Genomic DNA, 20906 nt, shown 5'->3' with positions numbered 1-20906 from the left:
TAAACCCCCTTAGCCTTTTCGTGTACCCCCAGCATTCCCACAGACAGTTGACTCTTCGCTGAGCCGATAAGTCCCTCTTTATTCCCCGCCTGCCGCCATAAAAGCGCCGGTGTGCGACCGCGCGGAGTGATCTGACAGACGGGCTACACCCAGCCGCAGCCGCACTAGTGCCCCGGCTTTCTTTGCCACCCCAGCCTCGACGTGCCCATCGTCCAAGTGTGGGTGACATCCGAGGCTCTCCATTCGTCCAGCGGGGCTTATTCAAACAAATATCCGACAACATCCTAGCCATTTTTTTTGTATCCGCTTTTCCTCAACATGTCTTGGCAGAGCTACGTGGACAACCTGATGGCCGATGGCAGCTGTCAGGACAGCGCCATTGTTGGCTATGTGGACGCCAAATACGTTTGGGCAGCACATGCCGGTGGTGTTTTCAACAATATCACGGTAAGCGCACCACCGTGGCGTTCTTTCACGGCGAGGAGGAGAAGAATAATTCCCCCGGCCCCCGGGGTGTGTTTGTTTCGGGGAGACGGGAAAAGCCGTTATGTATGTAAATGACTAGCCAGCTAGCCGCGCCGTGCTAACCATGCTAGGCCTGTTAGCCGAGGAAACGCCGCAGGATTAAGTGTTTATGTGCGTGAGAGCAACTTGCGTGCGAACACTCGCTTTTTAGATTAGACGTCTCTTATAAATAATCTCATTTATCAACATGGTTTTTGTTTTTGAACACAAGCGTGCTCGACTTTGATGAATTGAGCGTCCATGCTTTGTGTGTGCGGGGCTGCTTTGATTAGCTAACATTAAGCCGCCCTCCCTGCTCGTTACCTGTGCTTAAAAAAAGCTTAGTGACTTTTTTTTAAGCAGCCTGGGATAAATCTGCCTAAGGCTGCAGCTAACGATTATTTTTCTATTGATTATTTTTTCGATTAAAGGCCTACTGAAATGAATTTTTTTTTTAAACGGGGATAGCAGATCCATTCTATGTGTCATACTTGATCATTTCGCGATATTGCCATATTTTTGCTGAAAGGATTTAGTAGAGAACATCGACGATAAAGTTCGCAACTTTTGGTGGCTGATAAAAAAAAAAAAGCCTTGCCTGTACTGGAAGTAGCGTCACGTCGCAGGTTGAAGGGCTCCTCACATTTTCCCATTGTTTACACCAGCAGCGAGAGTGATTCGGACCGAGAAAGCGACGATTACCCCATTAATTTGAGCGAGAATGAAAGATTCGTGGATGAGGAACGTGAGAGTGAAGGACTAGAGTGCAGTGCAGGACGTATCTTTTTTCGCTCTGACCGTAACTTAGGTACAAGCTGGCTCATTGGATTCCACACTCTCTCCTTTTTCTATTGTGGATCACACATTTGTATTTTAAACCACCTCGGATACTATATCCTCTTGAAAATGAGAGTCGAGAACGCGAAATGGACATTCACAGTGACTTTTATCTCCATGACAATACATCGGCGAAGCACTTTAGCTACGGAGCTAACGTGATAGCATCGGGCTTAAGTGCAGATAGAAACAAAAGAAATAAACCCCTGACTGGAAGGATAGACAGAAAATTAACAATACTATTAAACCATGGACCTGTAAATACACGGTTAATGCTTTCCAGCTTGGCGAAGCTTAACAATGCTGTTGCTAACGACGCCATTGAAGCTAACTTAGCTACGGGACCTCACAGAGCTATGCTAAAAACATTATCTCTCCACCTACGCCAGCCAGCCCTCATCTGCTCATCAACACCCGTGCTCACCTGCGTTCCAGCGATCGACGGAGCGACGAAGGACTTCACCCGATCATCGATGCGGTCGGCGGCTAGCGTCGGATAGCGCGTCTGCTATCCAAGTCAAAGTCCTCCTGGTTGTGTTGCTGCAGCCAGCCGCTAATACACCGATCCCACCTACAACTTTCTTCTTTGCAGTCTCCATTGTTCATAAAACAAATTGCAAAAGATTCACCAACACAGATGTCCAGAATACTGTGGAATTTTGCGATGAAAACAGAGATTTTTGTATTGCAGGCGTGTGATTTTTCCGTCTAAAGTCGGAATTCCGTCTTTTTTAATCTCGGGGAAAAAAAAAAAAATTATCTCCCGTTTTTCCGTTTTTTTTCCGACCCTAAATCAAGATTCGAGACGTAGTTTATAGTACGCCGTAGTTGATTGGTCGATATGTTCCTTGTGACCAATCAGGACATCTGTTATGAATGATGACGTTAATAACGTAATCATTCATAATGGTTACTACGGCCATTTTCCATATGCAAACAATGTCGGTTCTCGAGAGAAAGGACGCTTTACGAGTAAAAGAAATTGATAAACATGTCAAAAATAAGTTTCGATGGGACTGGATGGAAAGGGAAATCACTGATACTGTTGGGAAGAAGGAAGTTACGACTTTGTTCGATGATTTTATTCGGAAAATCGATCGTCCCGGAAAGGTTTTGTACACGTGGTGACATGATAATATTGACTATGGATCACGAGGTTTCAAGGCTTTGGAAGTACATGCGAAACGCCAAAAACATATGAAACAACTTAAAGCAAGGAAAACTAACTTTTCACTAGCTGGTACTTTTGGATGTCAACCGAAAGTGAGCAAACCTTACGGACTTCATCTTTTGTTTACATCGAGAGGAAAGATCCACCCACTTCAGTTGCAGACAGGGTTGTTAATAATGGGGTAAGCTAAAAAATATTTGCTTGCGAAATACGCATGTTTGTTTTAAATATTAAGCAATTATTGCTTAGCGAAATATAAATGTTTTTTTCTAAAAATAAAAAGCCACGTGAAAATATATTATGAAATTACAGAAATTCAAAGAGTCGCATTATTGATTCCAGTTAACAATTTATTTGAAATAAATTTGCATACAATACTATTTTGTAATATTAAGTTCTTATGTAGTCTGTTGAAACTATTGTCAGTGGGGTAACAATCTTGAAGATAAATATTTTCACACTTGTTTCATGCAATATGTCAGTGTCCTCACTTTATTATTATTTCCTATTTTCAAATATGAGTAAACAATACTAAACATGTTTAATTATTTTCATAAATGTATATCCTATTTTGGCGAAAATAATGAAATGTTTACATTACATGAACTGAAGTAATGTGGTAATACTGTAAATAAACTGTAGATATCACTGATCAATGTGACACCTGTGGATGTGAAATTAACACAAGATGTAAATATTAGTGACTAAATACTGTTGGGACTGAACCATATACAGTGATTCATTAGGATAATTGGGTTATGTATGTTCTAGTAATGATGTTTTCATGTCTTTAAACACAAAAATATTTTCTTCAAATGGTGCTGTCTTTGTTAATTTTAGCATGTTAAATTGGTGAAAAACCAGGAGCTTCGGGGGGCGTTGCCCCCCTTGTCCCCCCACCTGGACCTGGCTGGGGGCCTTCGTCCCCCAGACCCCCGGAAATTTTTTCAGTCTTTTTCATTGTGGTCAAATCACATGCCTGGTATTGGATACAATGGTGTCCGAATACTTCCGTTTCAACGATTGGCGTCACGCGCATACGTCATCATACCGAGACGTTTTCAGCCGGAAGTTTCGCGGGAAATTTAAAATTGCACTTAATAAGTTAACCCGGCCGTATTGGCATGTGTTGCAATGTTAAGATTTCATCATTGATATATAAACTATCAGACTGCGTGGTCGGTAGTAGTGGGTTTCAGTAGGCCTTTAATCTATAGATTATTTTTCCTTTTACCGATTATTTTTTTATTTAAAATGAAGATGATTTTTATTTAAAATGAAGATGAAAAAATAAATGTAGGCCAGTTTTTTTAAAAGGCATAGCTTTTATTTACAAAAAAAAAAGTATGGTCACTCAGTCAGCATTGACAACAACATGACAAAATATTCTGTAACAATGTAAACATTTAAAACTTTTAACATTTAACAAAATTAAAGGTAGCTTATTTGCTTTTTAATGTGCAAATATAAACGTAAACATCCAGTGCAAATCTTAATATTCTGCAATAGTATAAGCATTTCAAAAGTAAAAGTATTGCTTATTTTGCTTTAAAATGTGCAAAAATAAAGATAAACATCCAATACAAAAAAGTGCAAAACGAAATATTCTGTAACAGTGTAAACATTTCAACAAAAGTAAAAGTATTGCTTATTTGCTAAAACGTGCAAAAATAAAGATAAACATCCAATACAAAAAAGTGCAAAACGAAATATTCTGTAACAACAGTGTAAACATTTCAACAAAAGTAAAAGTACTGCTTATTTTGCTTTAAAATGTGCAAAAATAAAGATAAACATCCAGCACAAAAAAGTGCCAATCTAAATATTCTGGAGCACTGTAAACATTAAGTATTGCTTTAGGGACGGCGTGGCGAAGTTGGTAGAGTGGCCGGGCCAGCAATCGGAGGGTTGCTGGTTGCTGGGGTTCAATCCCCACCTTCTACCATCCTAGTCACGTCCGTTGTGTCCTTGGGCAAGACACTTCACCCTTGCTCCTGATGGGTGCTGTTAGCGCCTTGCATGGCAGCTCCCGCCATCAGTGTGTGAATGTGTGTGTGAATGGGTGAATGTGGAAATACTGTCAAAGCGCTTTGAGTACCTTGAAGGTAGAAAAGCGCTATACAAGTATAACCCATGTATCATTATTTTAAAATGTGCAAAATAAACATCCAGTCCAACACAGTATACAATAACCAATTCTACTCATTCCAGTGAGTGACTAACCGTTGTAATGAAGAAAGGTTAGCATGTCTACATGCTCTGGGGTGAGGCTGGTTCTTTTCTTGTTTACAATATTCCCAGCAGCTGAAAATAGGCGCTCAGAAGGGGTCGATGTGGCTGGAACTGAGAGGTAAGACCGATGATGATAGTATGATTAAAGTGAAAGTTAATTGTTCGTTTGTACATAGTATATGTAACTGTTAATGTTGTAAAAGGTATTTGCACAACTAATTAACGTTAGCGTTAAAGAGGAGCGCGTCTTTGTAAACACTGAACAGGCACGCCAAACGCGCCTCTCAGAGCGAAACGGTGCTTTAGTTTATGAATTTACAACGCAGATACAAATGACACATTCATGTTTTTGTGTAATGATGACAAGGTATACTCACGCGGACGATTGACTAGTTGATGGTGATGGCAAGAACGCTGTCGGGTGTTTTCTTTTCAAATGTTCGTTCATAGCCGTTGTGCTGCTATGATAGGCCATTTCCGCTCGACACAGTGTGCATACAACAACATTATTAGGCCGTTTATTGAAATACTCCCACACTTTTGACGCCTTTGGCGTGCTTTTTTTCCCCTTGCTCGCATCGTCTGCTTTGCGCTCCGCCATGACGGTAGTGTGACGTAAATATGCGACGCGTCGATGTATTTACGTAACCGATGACGTCGACTATGTCGACGTGTCGTTTCAGCCTTAAATCTGCCCTAACATTGTTGTCACATTTGGATATTTTTTTGTTTTAATTTCACCCCAGACCTCCAGACAAACATACATCCATGTAGGGCTGGGCGATATGGCCTTTTTTAAAAAAATATCTCGATATTTTTAGGCCATATAGCGATACACGATTTGATTTTTATTTTTATTAAAGGCCTACTGAAATGAGATTTTCTTATTTAAACGGGGATAGCAGGTCCATTCTATGTGTCATACTTGATCATTTTGCGATGTTGCCATATTTTTGCTGAAAGGATTTAGTAGAGAACATCGACGATAAAGTTCGCAACTTTTGGTCGCTGATAAAAAAGCCTTGCCTGTACCGGAAGTAGCGTGACGTCACAGGTTGTGGAGCTCCTCACATCTGCACATTGTTTACAATCATTCCCACCAGCAGCGAGAGCGATTCGGACCGAGAAAGCGACATTTACCCCATTAATTTGAGCGAGGATGAAAGATTTGTGGATGAGGAAAGTGAGAGTGAAGGATTAGAGGGCAGTGGAAGCAATTCAGATAGGGAAGATGCTGTGAGAGGCGGTTTGGACCTGATATTCAGCTGGGAATGACTAAAACAGTAAATAAACACAACACATATATATATACTCTATTAGCCACAACACAACCAGGCTTATATTTAATATGTCACAAATTAATCCCGCATAACAATCACCTCCCCCCTCCCGTCCGTATAACCCGCCAATACAAATCAAACACCCGCACAACACACTCAATCCCACAGCCCAAAGTACCGTTCACCTCCGTAAAGTTCATACAGCACATATATTTCCCCAAAGTTACGTACGTGACATGCACATAGCGGCACGCACGTACGGGCAAGCGATCAAATGTTTGGAAGCCGCAGCTGCGTACTCACGGTAGCGCGTATCCAACTCAAAGTCCTCCTGGTAAGAGTCTCTGTTGTCCCAGGCCAATGGTAAAGCTTGTCCCAGGCCAATGGTAAAGCTTGACCGTCATCGTTCGGGAATGTAAACAATGAAACACCGGCTACGTGTTTGTGTTGCTGCAGCCCGCCGCTAATACCGCTTCACACCTACAGCTTTCTTCTTTGCTATCTCCATTGTTCATTAAACAAATTGCAAAAGATTCACCAACACAAATGTCCAGAATACTGTGGAATTTTGCGATGAAAACAGACGACTTAATAGCTGGCCACAATGCTGTCCCAAAATGTCCGCTACAATCCGTGACGTCACGTGCAAACGTCATCATACCGAGACGTTTTCAGCAGGATATTTCGCGGGACATTTAAAATTGCACTTTACCAATCCAACCCGGCCGTATTGGCATGTGTTGCAATGTTAAGATTTCATCATTGATATATAAACTATCAGACTGCGTGGTCGGTAGTAGTGGGTTTCAGTAGGCCTTTAAGGGTCCCCATTAGCTGGTTGCCTCAACAACACACTAGTCTTCCTGGGGTCCACAATTCAATACAATTACAACAGTGACGTGCGGTGAGGTTCATGGCTGGTGAGGCACTGACTTCATCACAGTCAGATTTACAAACTTAGACTTAGACAAACTTTAATGATCCACAAGGGAAATTGTTCAACACAGTAGCTCAGTTACAATGATGGAAAGTGTAAGGATGGAAAGGACAATGCAGGTATAAATAGACTAGTATAGCGATAAAAAATCTAACATATATACGAATATATACATAATGTGTACAGAATAATATATATACAGATATATTATTTCTATAATATACAATATATACCAATGACCATGTACAATATTACAGTATATATAGTATATGTGACAGCAGCAGCATAAAATAGAGAGTAGATCCAGCAGGAAATAGAAAATAGACATTATAAACATTATAAACAAGAGAAGTAGCTAACATGTCAGGTGTCAGGTAATAGGCAGATGTCATCTATTGCTGTATGGCGAGTGATTATTCAGCTGAATAGAGTGTGGAATGAAGGAGTTCTTGAATCGCACAGTGCGGGAAGGAAGTTGAAGGAGCCTGTTGGAGTATGAGCTCCGCTGTCCCTTAATTGTCAGGTGGAGTGGGTGGGCAGGATAGTCCATGGTGGCGAGCAGTTTGTCCAGTGTCCTCTTATCCCTCACTGACACAAACGCCTCCAACTGCGTGCCAATAGTTTGGCCGGCTTTCCGGATCAGTTTATCAATCCGGTTTGAGTCCATTTTGCTGGTGCTGCTCCCCCAACAAACCACTGCAAAGTACAGTGCACTGGCCACAATAGACTGATAAAATATGAAATATGAATATAAAACATATGAACCCTAAAGAGAATCTTATTCACCATTTGATTGGCAGCAGTTAGCGGGATATGTTTAAAAGCTCATACCAGCATTCTTTACACATACAAACTAGCACACAAAAAAGCACATTTAATAAAAAAAAGTTATTATGGTCTTACCTTTACTTATAAATGAAGTCCATGCGCCGCTCCTTCTGAATGAAAGCATCGATAACTTGTTCATAGAAGTCTTCCTTATCTTTCTTCAGTTTTAAGTCTCTCTGTCTCGATGGGAGATCTTCCTTTAATTATTACCTCCTGCTTCGATTGAAAGTCCAGTTTAAAAAACTGTTTTATTTTAGATATGTAATCCTCCATGTTAAAAGTCCAGGCGAGAGGAAAAAATAAACGATTGCTGCCGCTGCACTTGACTTGCTCACTGTTGCTGCTTGTTGTCACTTATTCTGTAGCCGCGTAGTCGCAAGAATGATCCCTGGGATCACTAGCGCCCTCTACCACCATGAGGCGGGAGAACTGCGAGCCTCACCCAGTGCATCTTCGCAGCCGTTTTATGATTGCTCAGCACAAGAAATATGTTACACACATACAGTTGTTGACAAAATACACTGTACATTATATACCTCAGCTAACTAAACTATGGAAATGTATAATATAATTAATATAGCAATACGGTCTCACTGCACAGCAGGCCAGCAGTTAGCCGAGTCATTGCGCAATCCATGGTGAGGCTCAACTGGCTGCTGACTCACCGCAAGTCTCTTCCCAGTATTTGAACGGCAAATGTGAAAATTCAGCAATTTTTAATAAAAAATAATCTAAAACTGGTGAAGTTAAATAGAAAATAACTTTATAGTATAATCACTGGATACATATAACAATTCAATAATTTTTTTTCTTTCCATGATGTCACGTGAGGCCCCGCCTCACCTGCCTCACCTGCCTCCCCTGACTGTACGTCACTGAATTACAAGTAAAAGCATATAATTATAACTACACAATACAAAAAAATAAAATAAAAGCATCAATAAGAAAACAAGCAAACAATTTACGGTCACAGAATAATAATTACCATATAAATATAACTACACAATATAAAACCAAACAAATCATCAACGAGCAATCTAATTTAAAGACTCAGATAAAATATGACTTTCTTTTCAAAAACCTGTTTACTTTCAATGCCGGTGAAAATTTGAGGCAGGTCATTCCAGAGCGATAAAGATCTATAAATAAAAGATCCCCGCAAAGCATTCTTCCTGGGACGAGGGAGTACAAAATGCCCCTCACTGGACGCCCTGGTATTATGATTATGTATAGTGCTACTGTGAACTATTTGGGCCATGAGAAAAGCAGGAGTTTTACTACCGTTTACTGATTTGAACAATATAAGAGTATTACCCGACAACCTGTTCTGCACTGTTAGCCAGGAAAGTGAAGCATGCATTTGGTTCACATTGGTTCTTAGTGAACAACCAAGAACCAGCCTTGCTGCCCTATTCTGGACAATCTGGAGCTTACTGATCTCACCACTTGCAGCAGACGCCCAGACTGTAGAACAATAGTCAAGATGACACAAGACTAAACTCTTAACAATCTGACAAAGAAGAGGTGGATCAACAAAAGCAGCACATTTCCTGGAAATACCTACAGCCCTTCCCATCTAACTATATCACTGATATGTTTTGACCAGGATAGAGTGAAATATATCGAGATATATATCTCAATATTTTGCCTTAGCCTTGAATGAACACTTGATGCATATAATCACAGCAGTATGATGATTCTATGTGTCTACATTAAAACATTCTTGTTCATACTGCATTAATATATGCTACTTTTAAACTTTCATGCAGAGAGGGAAATCCCAGCTAAATCAATTTACCAAAAGTGTATTTATTAAACTGTTATTAAAGGCCTACTGAAATGAATTTTTTTTATTTAAACGGGAATAGCAGATCCATTCTATGTGTCATAGTTGATAATTTCGCGATATTGCCATATTTTTGCTGAAAGGATTTATAGAGAAAATCGACGATAAAGTTCGCAACTTTTGCTCGCTGATAAAAAAGCCTTGCCTGTACCGGAAGTAGCGTGACGTCACAGGAGGTAATATTCCTCACAATTCCCCATTGTTTGCACTGGAGCAAGAGAGATTCGGAGCGACAAGGCGACGATTACCCCATTAATTTGAGCGAGGATGAAAGATTCGTGGATGAGGAACGTTAGAGTGAAGAACTAGAGGCAGTGCAGGACGTATCTTTTTTCGCTCTGACCGTAACTTAGGTACAAGCTGGCTCATTGGATTCCACACTCTCTCCTTTTTCTATTGTGGATCACGGATTTGTATTTTAAACCACCTCGGATACTATATCCTCTTGAAAATGAAATTCGAGCACGCAAAATGGACATTCACAGTGACTTTTATCTCCACGACAATACATCGGTGACACACTTAGCTACTGAGCTAACGTGATAGCATCGTTCTCAAATGCAGATAGAAACAATATACATAAATCCCTGACTGGAAAGAGACAGAAGATCAACAATACTATTAAACCATGTACATGTAACTACACGGTTAATAATTCTCAGCCTGGTAAAGCTTAACAATGCTGTTGCTAACGACGCTAAGGCTAACTTAGCAACTTAGCAACCGGACCTCACAGAGCTATGATAAAAACATTAGCGCTCCACCTACGCCAGCCTGCCCTCATCTGCTCATCAACAGCCGTGTTCACCTGCGTTCCAGCGATCGACGGCGCAACGAAGGACTTCATCCGTGGGTTTGGCGGCTAGCATCGGCTAGGCGTCTGCTATCCAAGTAAGTAGTCCTTGTTGTGTTGCTACAGCCAGCTGCTAATACACCGATCCCACCTACAACGTTCTTCTTTGCAGCCTCCATTGTTCATTTAACAAATTGCAAAAGATTCACCAACACAGATGTCCAGAATACTGTGGAATTATGAAATGAAAACAGAGCTTGTTGTATAGGATTCTACGGGCCCCGAATACTTCCCTTGCCCTCGTGACGTCACACGCATACGTCAGCATAATAAAACGTTTTTAACCGGAAGCGTGGCGGGAAATTTAAAATTGCACTTTATAAGAGATTTTTTTAAAAGCCTACTGAAACCCACTACTACCGACCACGCAGTCTGATAGTTTATATATCAATGATGAAATCTTAACATTGCAACACATGCCAATACGGCCGGGTTAACTTATAAAGTGCAATTTTAAATTTCCAGCTAAACTTCCGGTTGAAAACGTCTCTGTATGATGACGTATGCGCGTGACGTCAATAGTTAAACGGAAGTATTCGGACAACATTGAATCCAATACAAAAAAGCTCTGTTTTCATCTCAAAATTCCACAGTATTCTGGACATCTGTGTTGGTGAATATTTTGCAATTTGTTTAATGAACAATGGAGACTGCAAAGAAGAAAGTTGTGGGTGGGATCGGTGTATTAGCGGCTGGCTGCAGCAACACAACCAGGAGGACTTTGACTTGGATAGCAGACGCGCTATCCGACGTTAGCCGTCGACCGCACGGATGATCGGGTGAAGTCCTTCGTCCTTCCGTCGATCGCTGGAACGCAGGTGAGCACGGGTGTTGATGAGCAGATGAGGGCTGGCTGGCGTAGGTGGATAGCTAATGTTTTTAGCATAGCTCTGTGAGGTCCGGTTGCTAAGTTAGCTTCAATGGCGTCGTTAGCAACAGCATTGTTAACCTTCGCCAGGCTGGAAAGCATTAACCGTGTAGTTACAGGTCCATGGTTTAATAGTATTGTTGATTTTCTATCTATCCTTCCAGTCGAGCGGTTTATTTCTTTTGTTTCTATATGCAGTTAAGCCCGATGCTATCACGTTAGCTCCGTAGCTAAAGTGCTTCGCCGATGTATTGTCGTGGAGATAAAAGTCACTGTGAATGTCCATTTCGCGTTCTCGACTCTCATTTTCAAGAGGATATAGTATCTGAGGTGGTTTAAAATACAAATCCGTGATCCACAATAGAAAAAGGAGAGAGTGTGGAATCCAATGAGCCAGCTTGTACCTAAGTTACGGTCAGAGCGAAAAAAGATGCGTCCTGCACTGCACTCTAGTCCTTCACTCTCACTTTCCTCATCCACGAATCTTTCATCCTGGCTCAAATTAATGGGGTAATCATCGCTTTCTCGGTCCGAATCGCTCTCGCTGCTGGTGTAAACAATGTGCAAATGTGAGGAGCCTTTCAACCTGCGACGTCACGCTACTTCCGGTACAGGCAAGGCTTTTTTTATCAGAGACCAAAACTTTATCGTCGATGTTCTCTACTAAATCCTTTCAGCAAAAATATGGCAATATCGCGAAATGATCAAGTATGACACACAGAATGGATCTGCTATCCCCATTTAAATAAAAAAAATTCATTTCAGTAGGCCTTTAACATCCAGATGTTTATCCGCTGAACTATCGGTACTGTTTTCCTCCGCCATTTTTCGAATGTTTCCAGGTAAAGGAGACGGCGTCGTCACGTGAGCTGCACATGAGACACATCATCGGCTGGCTTGCTGCCACCTCATGAGACGTTGCCGCAGCTCATGCGTGTAGCATAGATCCAACGAATTGATGACTAAATGAATCGCCAACTATTTGTATAATCGATTAGTTGTGCCAGCCCTACATACATATCCTGTCTGTGTCTAAAAATGCTGAGTTTTATTTATTTGTGTGTTTCAGTCCCAGGAAATTGATATCCTCATCGGGAAAGATAGAGAGACCTTTTACACCTATGGTCTCACTCTGGGCTCAAAGAAGTGTTCAGTCCTCAGAGACAGCCTCCAGGATGACGGTGACTGGACAATGGACATCAGGACGAAGAGCCAAGGAGGAGAGCCTACATACAATATCTCTGTGGGACGAGCCGGAAAAGGTATATATTAAATAGGTAGCAAATTTTATTGTAAGATATGGGTACATCTGCGCTTTAGCTTAGGTTTGGAGCAATATAAAGACTAAGAGTACCTTCTAACATATTTATGTATTCTAATGTTGTATTCCGGGATTGCAAAAAGCAACAGCATTCTAGTCTTGGTAATTCACTTTGACTGATAAATTGTTGCAAATAAGGGCTTAATTATGAAACACGTTTTTTTAATTTATTTTGCCTTGTAAGCCACGATTTGCCTCACATCAATCTTTTTTTCCCCCCTTTCTCTTTTTGGTCTCCCATGATCTGATGCGTTTCAACCTTTTCCCTCTAATCTATTTTCCATTACTTTCCAAATCTTTCACGGGGAAAGCCAATCACACAGTTGGCAAATTTTTGTTTTCGTTGAAGGCCAAGTGAAGAAAAGTCTTAGTACCGTATTTTTCGGACTATAAGTCGCAGTTTTTTTCATAGTTTGGCCGGGGGTGCGACTTATACTCAGGAGCGACTTATGTGTGAAATTATTAACACATTACCGTAAAATATCAAATAATACTATTTAGCTCATTCACGTAAGAGACTAGACCAGGGGTGTCCAAAGTGCGGCCCGTGGGCCATTTGCGGCCCGCAGCTAATTGTTTACAGGCCCGCCACACATTCTGCAAAAATTGCAAGTTGATAGTATTGCAAAAATAAAAATAAAAACATTTAAAAAAAGGGGAATGAGGTGAAATCTAACAAGAAAAAGTTGCAATGTTGACACAAAGCTGCCATGCAGGCTGTTTTTTTTTCATTTGTCTTTCTTTATTTTTCTTTTTTTTGCCATTGCTCCAAAAAAAAAGACAAAATCTATGTTATAATGAATTATTGACCTATTCATGGCTCCAATTACTTCAAAAATGTCACTTTAAAATGTTTTATGTGGAAAAAATATTGCATATATTGTGTGGTTGCCATATAAAAACAGCAAAGATTTCTTTGACAAAAGAGCATAAAAACAAACAAAATAATAGTTCAAATGTAAAATCGACAGATATATCTGAAGTTGAGCTCGTAACTTAAGTGTTGAAAGTAAAAAAAAAACCTAATAAAAATGTATCCCGTGTCTAATCATGTGTCCTGCATTATTGATCTTTTAGAGCTCTAATTACTAAATACTGCATATTTCCAGTTTTACTATAAAAAACTAAGTTGTCTTTGACAGAAAGGTTAAATAAAAAATAATAATAATAATTTGACTTATTTTTAACGTTTTAATGACTGAGACCCTTTATGGTCCCCGAGAGCCCTAAAGGTTAAAAAGAAAAAAAAATCCATATATTTTGTTATGGTTTGAAAATGAAAAATATCAAAATGGCCCCCACATGCTTAAATTTTTCCGTGTGCGGCCCTCAGTGGAAAAAGTTTGGACACCCCCGGACTAGACTTATAAGATTCCATGGGATTTAGCGATTAGGAGTGACAGATCTTTTGGTAAACGTATAGCATGTTCTATATGTTATAGTTATTTGAATGACTCTTACCATAATATGTTACGTTAACATACCAGTTGGTTATTTATGCCTCATATAACGTACACTTATTCAGCCTGTTGTTCACTATTCTTTATTTATTTTAAATTGCCTTTCAAATGTCTATTCTTGGTGTTGGCTTTTATCAAATACATTTCCCCAAAAAATGCGACTTATATATGTTTTTTTCCTTCTTTGTTATGCATTTTCGGCCGGTGCGACTTATACTCCGGAGCGACTTATACTCCGAAAAATACGGTACATAAAAAGGCTGTTGTGTATTGTATTGTTTTAAGTAGTAAAGCTGCACTAAGCTCTGCAGACTTATCAGGTATGTTTGTTGTCTTTGCAGCTATTGTTTATGCCTAACATAAAAAGCAAAAGCTTCTAGGCCCTTTTCATCTCTATTTTTCTATCCGGAAATCACTTTTTTGTCATCTTGTAATACAGTTGCAGTTTTTTGAAAAAGAAACGCTTTTTAAGCTCAGGGGTGTCCAAACTTATTCCCACAAGACTTTCCTAGCTTATAAGGAATCTGGCCTGCGGGGCATCTACAGCTTGCTTTGAACTCACTTATAGTCTAATTATTTGCAATTTTGCCGCCCTTCATGTGGCCATTTTGAGTATATCAGGTCAATGACTATGGATTTCCCATAGTGTGCACAGCACAGCAATTACTTATGACCCAATCCAAACAACCTTTCCCACTCATGTTGTGAACTGCAGCCAACACAAAAAGACCATGTGTGTTGACTAGGGGTGTAACGGTACACAAAAATGTCGGTTCGGTACGTACCTCGGTTTAGAGGTCACGGTTCGGTTCATTTTCGGTACAGCAGGAAAACAACAAAATATACATTTTTGGGTTATTTGCAAAATCTTCCACCAAAAATATTTTTCTTAGTGGAATATTTGATGTGAAGTAATCGGAACCTTGGATAGGTCAATAATTCATAATAACATTGATTTTGATTCATTATGTTTTGAGCAATGACAGTTTGAAAGAAAAAATATTTTTGGTGGAAGATTTTGCAAATTTGATAAATAACCAAAACATTTATATTTTGTTGTACTGTACTGAAAATGAACCGAACCGTGACCTCTAAACCGAGGTACGTACCAAACCGACATTTTTGTGTACCGCTACATCCTTAGTATACATGTATAAATATTTACACGTGTGTGTGTATACACTCACAAATACGTTTATGTACAGTACAGTCCAAAAGTTTGGAAACACCTTCTCATTTAATGCGTTTTCTTCATTTCCATGACTATTTACATTGTAGATTGCCACTGAAGTCATCAAAACTATGAATGAACACATGTGGAGTTATGTACTTAACAATAAAAGGTGAAATAACTGAAAACATGTTTTATATTCTAGTTTCTTCGAAATAGCCACCCTTTGCTCTGATTACTGCTCTGCACACTCTTGGCATTCTCTTCATGAGCTTCGAGAGGTAGTCACCTGAAATGGTTTTCACTTCACAGGTGTGCTTGAAGCTCATCAAGAGAATTCCAAGAGTGTGCATGTTTTCAGTGATTATTACCTTTTTTTTGTTAAGTATATAACTCCACATGTGTTCATTCATAGTTTTGATGCCTTCAGTGACAATCTACAATGTAAATAGTCATGAAAACTCATTGAATGAGGAGAAGGTGTGTCCAAACTTTTGGCCTGTACTGTATATGCATGTGTGTACACAAGTTACTTTACATCAGGGGTGTCCAAAGTGCGGCCCGGGGGCCATTTGCGGCCCGCAGGTCATTTTTTAACGGCCCCACTGCACATTTTAATAATACGATTGGAAAAAAAAAAAAAACATACAAAGTGGTATTTAAAGAGCAAACAGGTGAAATGTAACAATAAAATGTAGCAATGTTTACTCTAATCACACAAAGCTGCCATGTAGGCTGTTTCTTTCTTTAAAAAATAATAATGAATCAAAATCAATGTCATTATGAATTATTGACCTATTCAAGGCTCCAATTATGTCACATTAAGTATTTTGAGATATTTTTTGGGGAAAATGTTGCATATTTTGTGTTTGCCACGTAAAAAAACGATCTGTTTTTTTTAAAGAAGGCCCTAAAACGAACAAACAAAAACATAAACAACAATAAAACGTATAATTGACAGATAGATCTGAAGTTGATCTTGAGATTGTGTTAAAAGTAAACTGTAAAAAAAGAAAAAAAATTATAATTTATTTTTTAACACCCTTTTGGATTCCCTACAATTTTGTGTGATTAGTTTTTAGGTGTCATTGCTCAAAAAATAATAATGAATTAAAATCAATGGTGTTATGAGTTATTGACCTTTTTAAGGCTCCAATTATTATATAATCTCAAATATCCCACTTAAAAATTTTATTGGGTGAAAATATTGCATATTTTGTGTTTTTTTTTCATTAAAAAAGGGTTTTCTTTGACAAAAAGAGCATACAATTTAAATCTTTAAAATGTTTTATATTGACAGACCTAATGTTGATCTAGAGCAGGGGTGTCCAAAGTGCGGCCCGGGGGCCATTTGCGGCCCGCAGCTAATTGTTTACCGGCCCGCCACACATTCTGGAAATACTACTGTAAAAATAAAAAACAACATTAAAAAAAGTTGAATGAGGTAAAATCTAACGAGAAAAAGTTGCAATGTTGACACAAAAGCTGCCATGCAGGCTGTTTTTTCTTTTCTTTTGTCTTTCTTCATTTTTCTTTTTTTGCCATTGCTCAAAAAAAAAATTATGACAAAAAATCCATGTTATAAGGAATTATTTTCAGGGTTCCAATGACTTCAAATATTTCATTTTAAAATGTTTTATGTGGTAAATATTGCATATATTGTGTAGTAGCCATATAAAAACATCAACGTTTTCTTTGACAAAAGCGCATAAAACAAACAAAATAATAGTTCCAGCATAAAATCGACAGATATATCTGAAGTTGATCTCGTAACTTAAGTGTTGAAAGTAAAAGAAAAACCTAATAAAAATGTATCACTTTTTGAGTGGGGCACCTTTTGGATCCCAAATATATTTAGTGATTTTTTATTTATCTTTTCACTGTGATTACTCAAAAATATGAAATAATTAACATCAATGGTGTCCTGCATTATTGATCTTTTAGGGCTCTAATTACTAAATACTGCATATTTCAGTTTTACTATAAAAAAAAACTAAAGTTGTTTTTGACAGAAAAGCCATAAAACATTTTTTTTAATTTGTATTACTTTATATCAACTTGAAGTTGATATAGAGATTTACTGTAAGCGTTAAATAGTTTAAAAAAAATAATAATCTGACTTATTTTTAACATTTTAATGACTGAGACCCTTTATGGTCCCCGGGACCCCTAAAGGTAAAATAAATAAAAAATTAATATAGTTTGTTATGGTTTGAAAATAAAAAATATCAAAATGGCCCCCACATGCTTTAATTTTTCCGTGTGCGGCCCTCAGTGGAAAAAGTTTGGACACCCCTGATCTAGAGATTTAAAAACTTGAATAATAACACAAATAATAATACTGAATAATGACACCATTTTTAGATTTTTTGGACCAAAACCCTTTGGGGTCCCCAGGATCAAGCCTGAGTGGAAGCCTAAATGTATATTTTCTATACATATATTGTATTGGTTTTTAAAATAAAAAATATCAAAATGGCCCCTGCTAGCTTTGATTTTTCAATGTGCGGCCCTCAGCGAGAAACGTTTGGACACCCCTGCTTTACATAGACAGACAGCAGCTTTATTTTGTCCATTCTTAACATGTACAAGACACATAAGAACTGAAATTACATTTTCGGCACAATCCCGCTAAGAGCAGACATACGTTACAGGGGGACAAGACGGGACTGCCAACGGATCAGCCACTTACAGCGCTCCTTAAAAAGGTGGGAAAAAGGTGACATTGGGAAAGGGGGAAGAGTAAAACAAATATCAGTCTGAGGCTGGACCCTCAAGAGTGGTCCAGACTGAGTCCGAGGAAAAAACCTCACATAGCATGGCACACATAAACATGGTACATGTAATCACAACAACTCGCAACAGAGGAGGGGGGAGTTGGGACCCTGGAAGCCGGCTGCCGATATTAAAGCGCTACATGCAGTAGGCTTTGGGCAAACGTTTTTTGCCCTATGCGGCCCCCAAGTCAACAAGTTTGGACACTCCTGGTTTAGCTTGTCCTTCCTCACACTGCTGGTGAAAATCTTGGGATGCTTACTTTAATTTCTCATCTTTTTTCTTAACTATGCCCTCTTTTCCATCTCTTCTCTTCCAGTTTTGGTTCTTGTAATGGGCAAAGAAGGGGTCCATGGAGGCGGCTTGAATAAGAAGGCTTACTCAATGGCAAAATACTTGAGGGATTCGGGCTTTTAATGTTTCCAGGCTCATTTAGGTAAAAATTGAGGGACAAAAAGAAGAGAAAAAGAAATATTTGCTGTTAAGATTTCCCCTGCAAATGTCATGGAAACCTTTTTTAATAGCATTGACGAGTGGTAAGATCCTGACAACTGGTCCTCGCCCTCCATCTCATTGGGGCGGGGACTCTTTCAGTTTTGTTCATTTTCTCTATTTTTTTTCCTTATGTGCCGCAGCATTGGTTATAGTCATGGGAAAGGAGGCGGTCCATGGTGGAAATCTTAACAAGAAAGCACATAATATGGCGGAGTTCCTGAGGAGGGCTGGGTATTAAGCAACCTCACCCATCCGTCAACTTAACCGCTCACTCCAACTCACATTGTGTTGACACTACTTCCAGGATTAAAGGACAAACATTTCTTCCTACCCCGCTCCGTTTTATACACAGCCCACGACCTCCTTCCTCTACACCAATGTTGTACTTGACTTTATTTTGACACTACAGTAATGGCATGTTCAATAAAATGGTTTAAATGTTCATACACCAAAGGAGCGTCCAAAAGCAAGAGAGAAAAAAAGACCACTAAGTGAAATAAAGATTTGAATCTGCCTTGTATAAAATCTGCTTTGCTAATATCTCATTTTAAAAGGCTCGGCCCCATTTATCAGCATGTCTGCATTGAAAAGTTGCATGCATCTCTGCTTCGTCGTAGTCCTCCCAGCCTCCAACTAAAATAAACAAAAGAAACCCCAAGCTGACCAGGTCCTGTATTTGTGTACCGATTTGCCACTCGCCTTGTTTTACCATCACAAGCTCTTTGCTGTTGTACCTGAATATGGTCTTGAAGATGTCGTGCTGATTTTGTCGTTTTGAGTGTTGTCTTGATACTTCAACACATTCTGGAGCCACAGTTGGCATTCCACCTCCGTGGCATCTCATCTTTGTCAGCCCGGTTCCTGCAATTTGTCAGAATTGGTCGTCGATCACTCCCGAGCCCCAACACTCCATCCCGCTTGTTCCCACTTGGACCAATCGTTGATGTACGAGGGTGTTCATTCTCCTCATTCAAAGATTGTTGGCGTCGCCTGTTGACCGTAGAACACTAGGACAGCTTCAGAAAGTTGTAAAATGTCTCCTTTTTAGACTTCAATACTACAATTTTTTCCAATCACTAATAGATTTTCATTTTGGCTAACTTTGTCTTCATTAACTACTAAAACTACATGAATGCAAACAAAGGCTGTTGGCTTCCAACACCTTTGCTATTATTTGCCTTGTGCTTTTCGTCATTAAAGATGTAATCACCAATTGTCATCGTACGGTATTTAGAAGTAATCTAGGTTAAAAAAAAAAAATGCTGTGTACACTAAAAGCTATTGAAATGGTGTTGGTGGGAATACGAACATGTGTAAGATGTCTTGTGATCAATTTCAGAGAATTGTGTATTCGGTGCCATAAAATCAATCTGACGTGTTGCTACGAGTTGGATTTTTACCTGCTGCCCCGGAAAGGTATAACTTCTAATGGCACTTTCCTAAGGGACGTTTTGGCATCAGTTATCTCCAGACTTTGTGGAATATGTACAGAATTAAAAGAGAGAGAGAGAGAGAGATAATGTGTTTGTGTCTTTTGTGATTAGGAAATCAATCCATCAATCAATCAATGTTTATTTATATAGCCCTAAATCACAAGTGTCTCAAAGGGCTGCACAAGCCACAACGACATCCTCGGTACAGAGCCCACATAAGGGCAAGGAAAAACTCACCCCAGTGGGACGTCGATGTGAATGACTATGAGAAACCTTGGAGAGGACCGCGTCTCTGGGGAGACCGAAAGCAATGGATGTCGAGTGGGTCTGACGTAATATTGTGAAAGTTCAGTCCATAGTGGATTCAACATAATAGTGAGAGTCCGGTCCACAGTGGGGCCAGCAGGAACCCATCCCGAGCGGAGACGGGTCAGCAGCGCAGAGATGTCCCCAACCGATGCACAGGCTAGCGGTCCACCACGGGTCCCGACTCTGGACAGCCAGCACCTCATCCATGGCCACCGGACCTGTGACCCCCCCCTCCACAATGGAGAGGGGAGCAGAGGAGAAAAGAAACGGCAGATCAACTGGTCTAAAAAGGGGGTCTATTTAAAGGCTAGAGTATACAAATGAGTTTTAAGATGGGACTTAAATGCTTCTACTGAGGTAGCATCTCTGTTACAGGGAGGGCATTCCATAGTACTGGAGCCCGAATAGAAAACGCTCTATAGCCCGCAGACTTTTTTTGGGCTCTGAGAATCACTAATAAGCCGGAGTTCTTTGAACGCAGATTTCTTGCCGGGACATATGATACAATACAATCTGCAAGATAGGATGGAGCTAGACCGTGTAGCATTTTATACGTAAGTAGTAAAACCTTAAAGTCACATCTTAA

The 20906-nt window shown here is 39.6% G+C and overlaps 1 protein-coding gene across 3 annotated transcripts; it reads left to right on the top strand.

Annotated features, from left to right (window-relative positions):
* The first annotated feature begins 52 nt into the window (after window positions 1–52).
* Window positions 53–19236, top strand: LOC133664723 (profilin-2-like). Of its 3 annotated transcripts, XM_062069575.1 has the most exons (4): window positions 53–447; window positions 12426–12618; window positions 17963–18016; window positions 18403–19236. In XM_062069575.1, exons 1-3 carry the CDS (start codon window positions 319–321, stop codon window positions 18010–18012), a joined length of 372 nt encoding a protein of 123 aa, XP_061925559.1. In that variant the 5' UTR covers window positions 53–318; the 3' UTR covers window positions 18013–18016; window positions 18403–19236. The 3 variants fall into 3 exon arrangements, with proteins under 3 accessions (XP_061925559.1, XP_061925558.1, XP_061925557.1); XM_062069574.1 differs by lacking the exon at window positions 17963–18016 and having other exon boundaries at window positions 103–447; XM_062069573.1 differs by lacking the exon at window positions 17963–18016 and having other exon boundaries at window positions 115–447; window positions 18719–19236.
* Window positions 19237–20906: the final 1670 nt, after the last annotated feature.

This window comes from Entelurus aequoreus, linkage group LG14, assembly GCF_033978785.1.
Source record: "Entelurus aequoreus isolate RoL-2023_Sb linkage group LG14, RoL_Eaeq_v1.1, whole genome shotgun sequence".
NCBI lineage: Eukaryota > Metazoa > Chordata > Actinopteri > Syngnathiformes > Syngnathidae > Entelurus > Entelurus aequoreus.
Note: the sequence above shows the minus strand (reverse complement) of the source record. Positions and strands in the feature narration are given on the sequence as shown.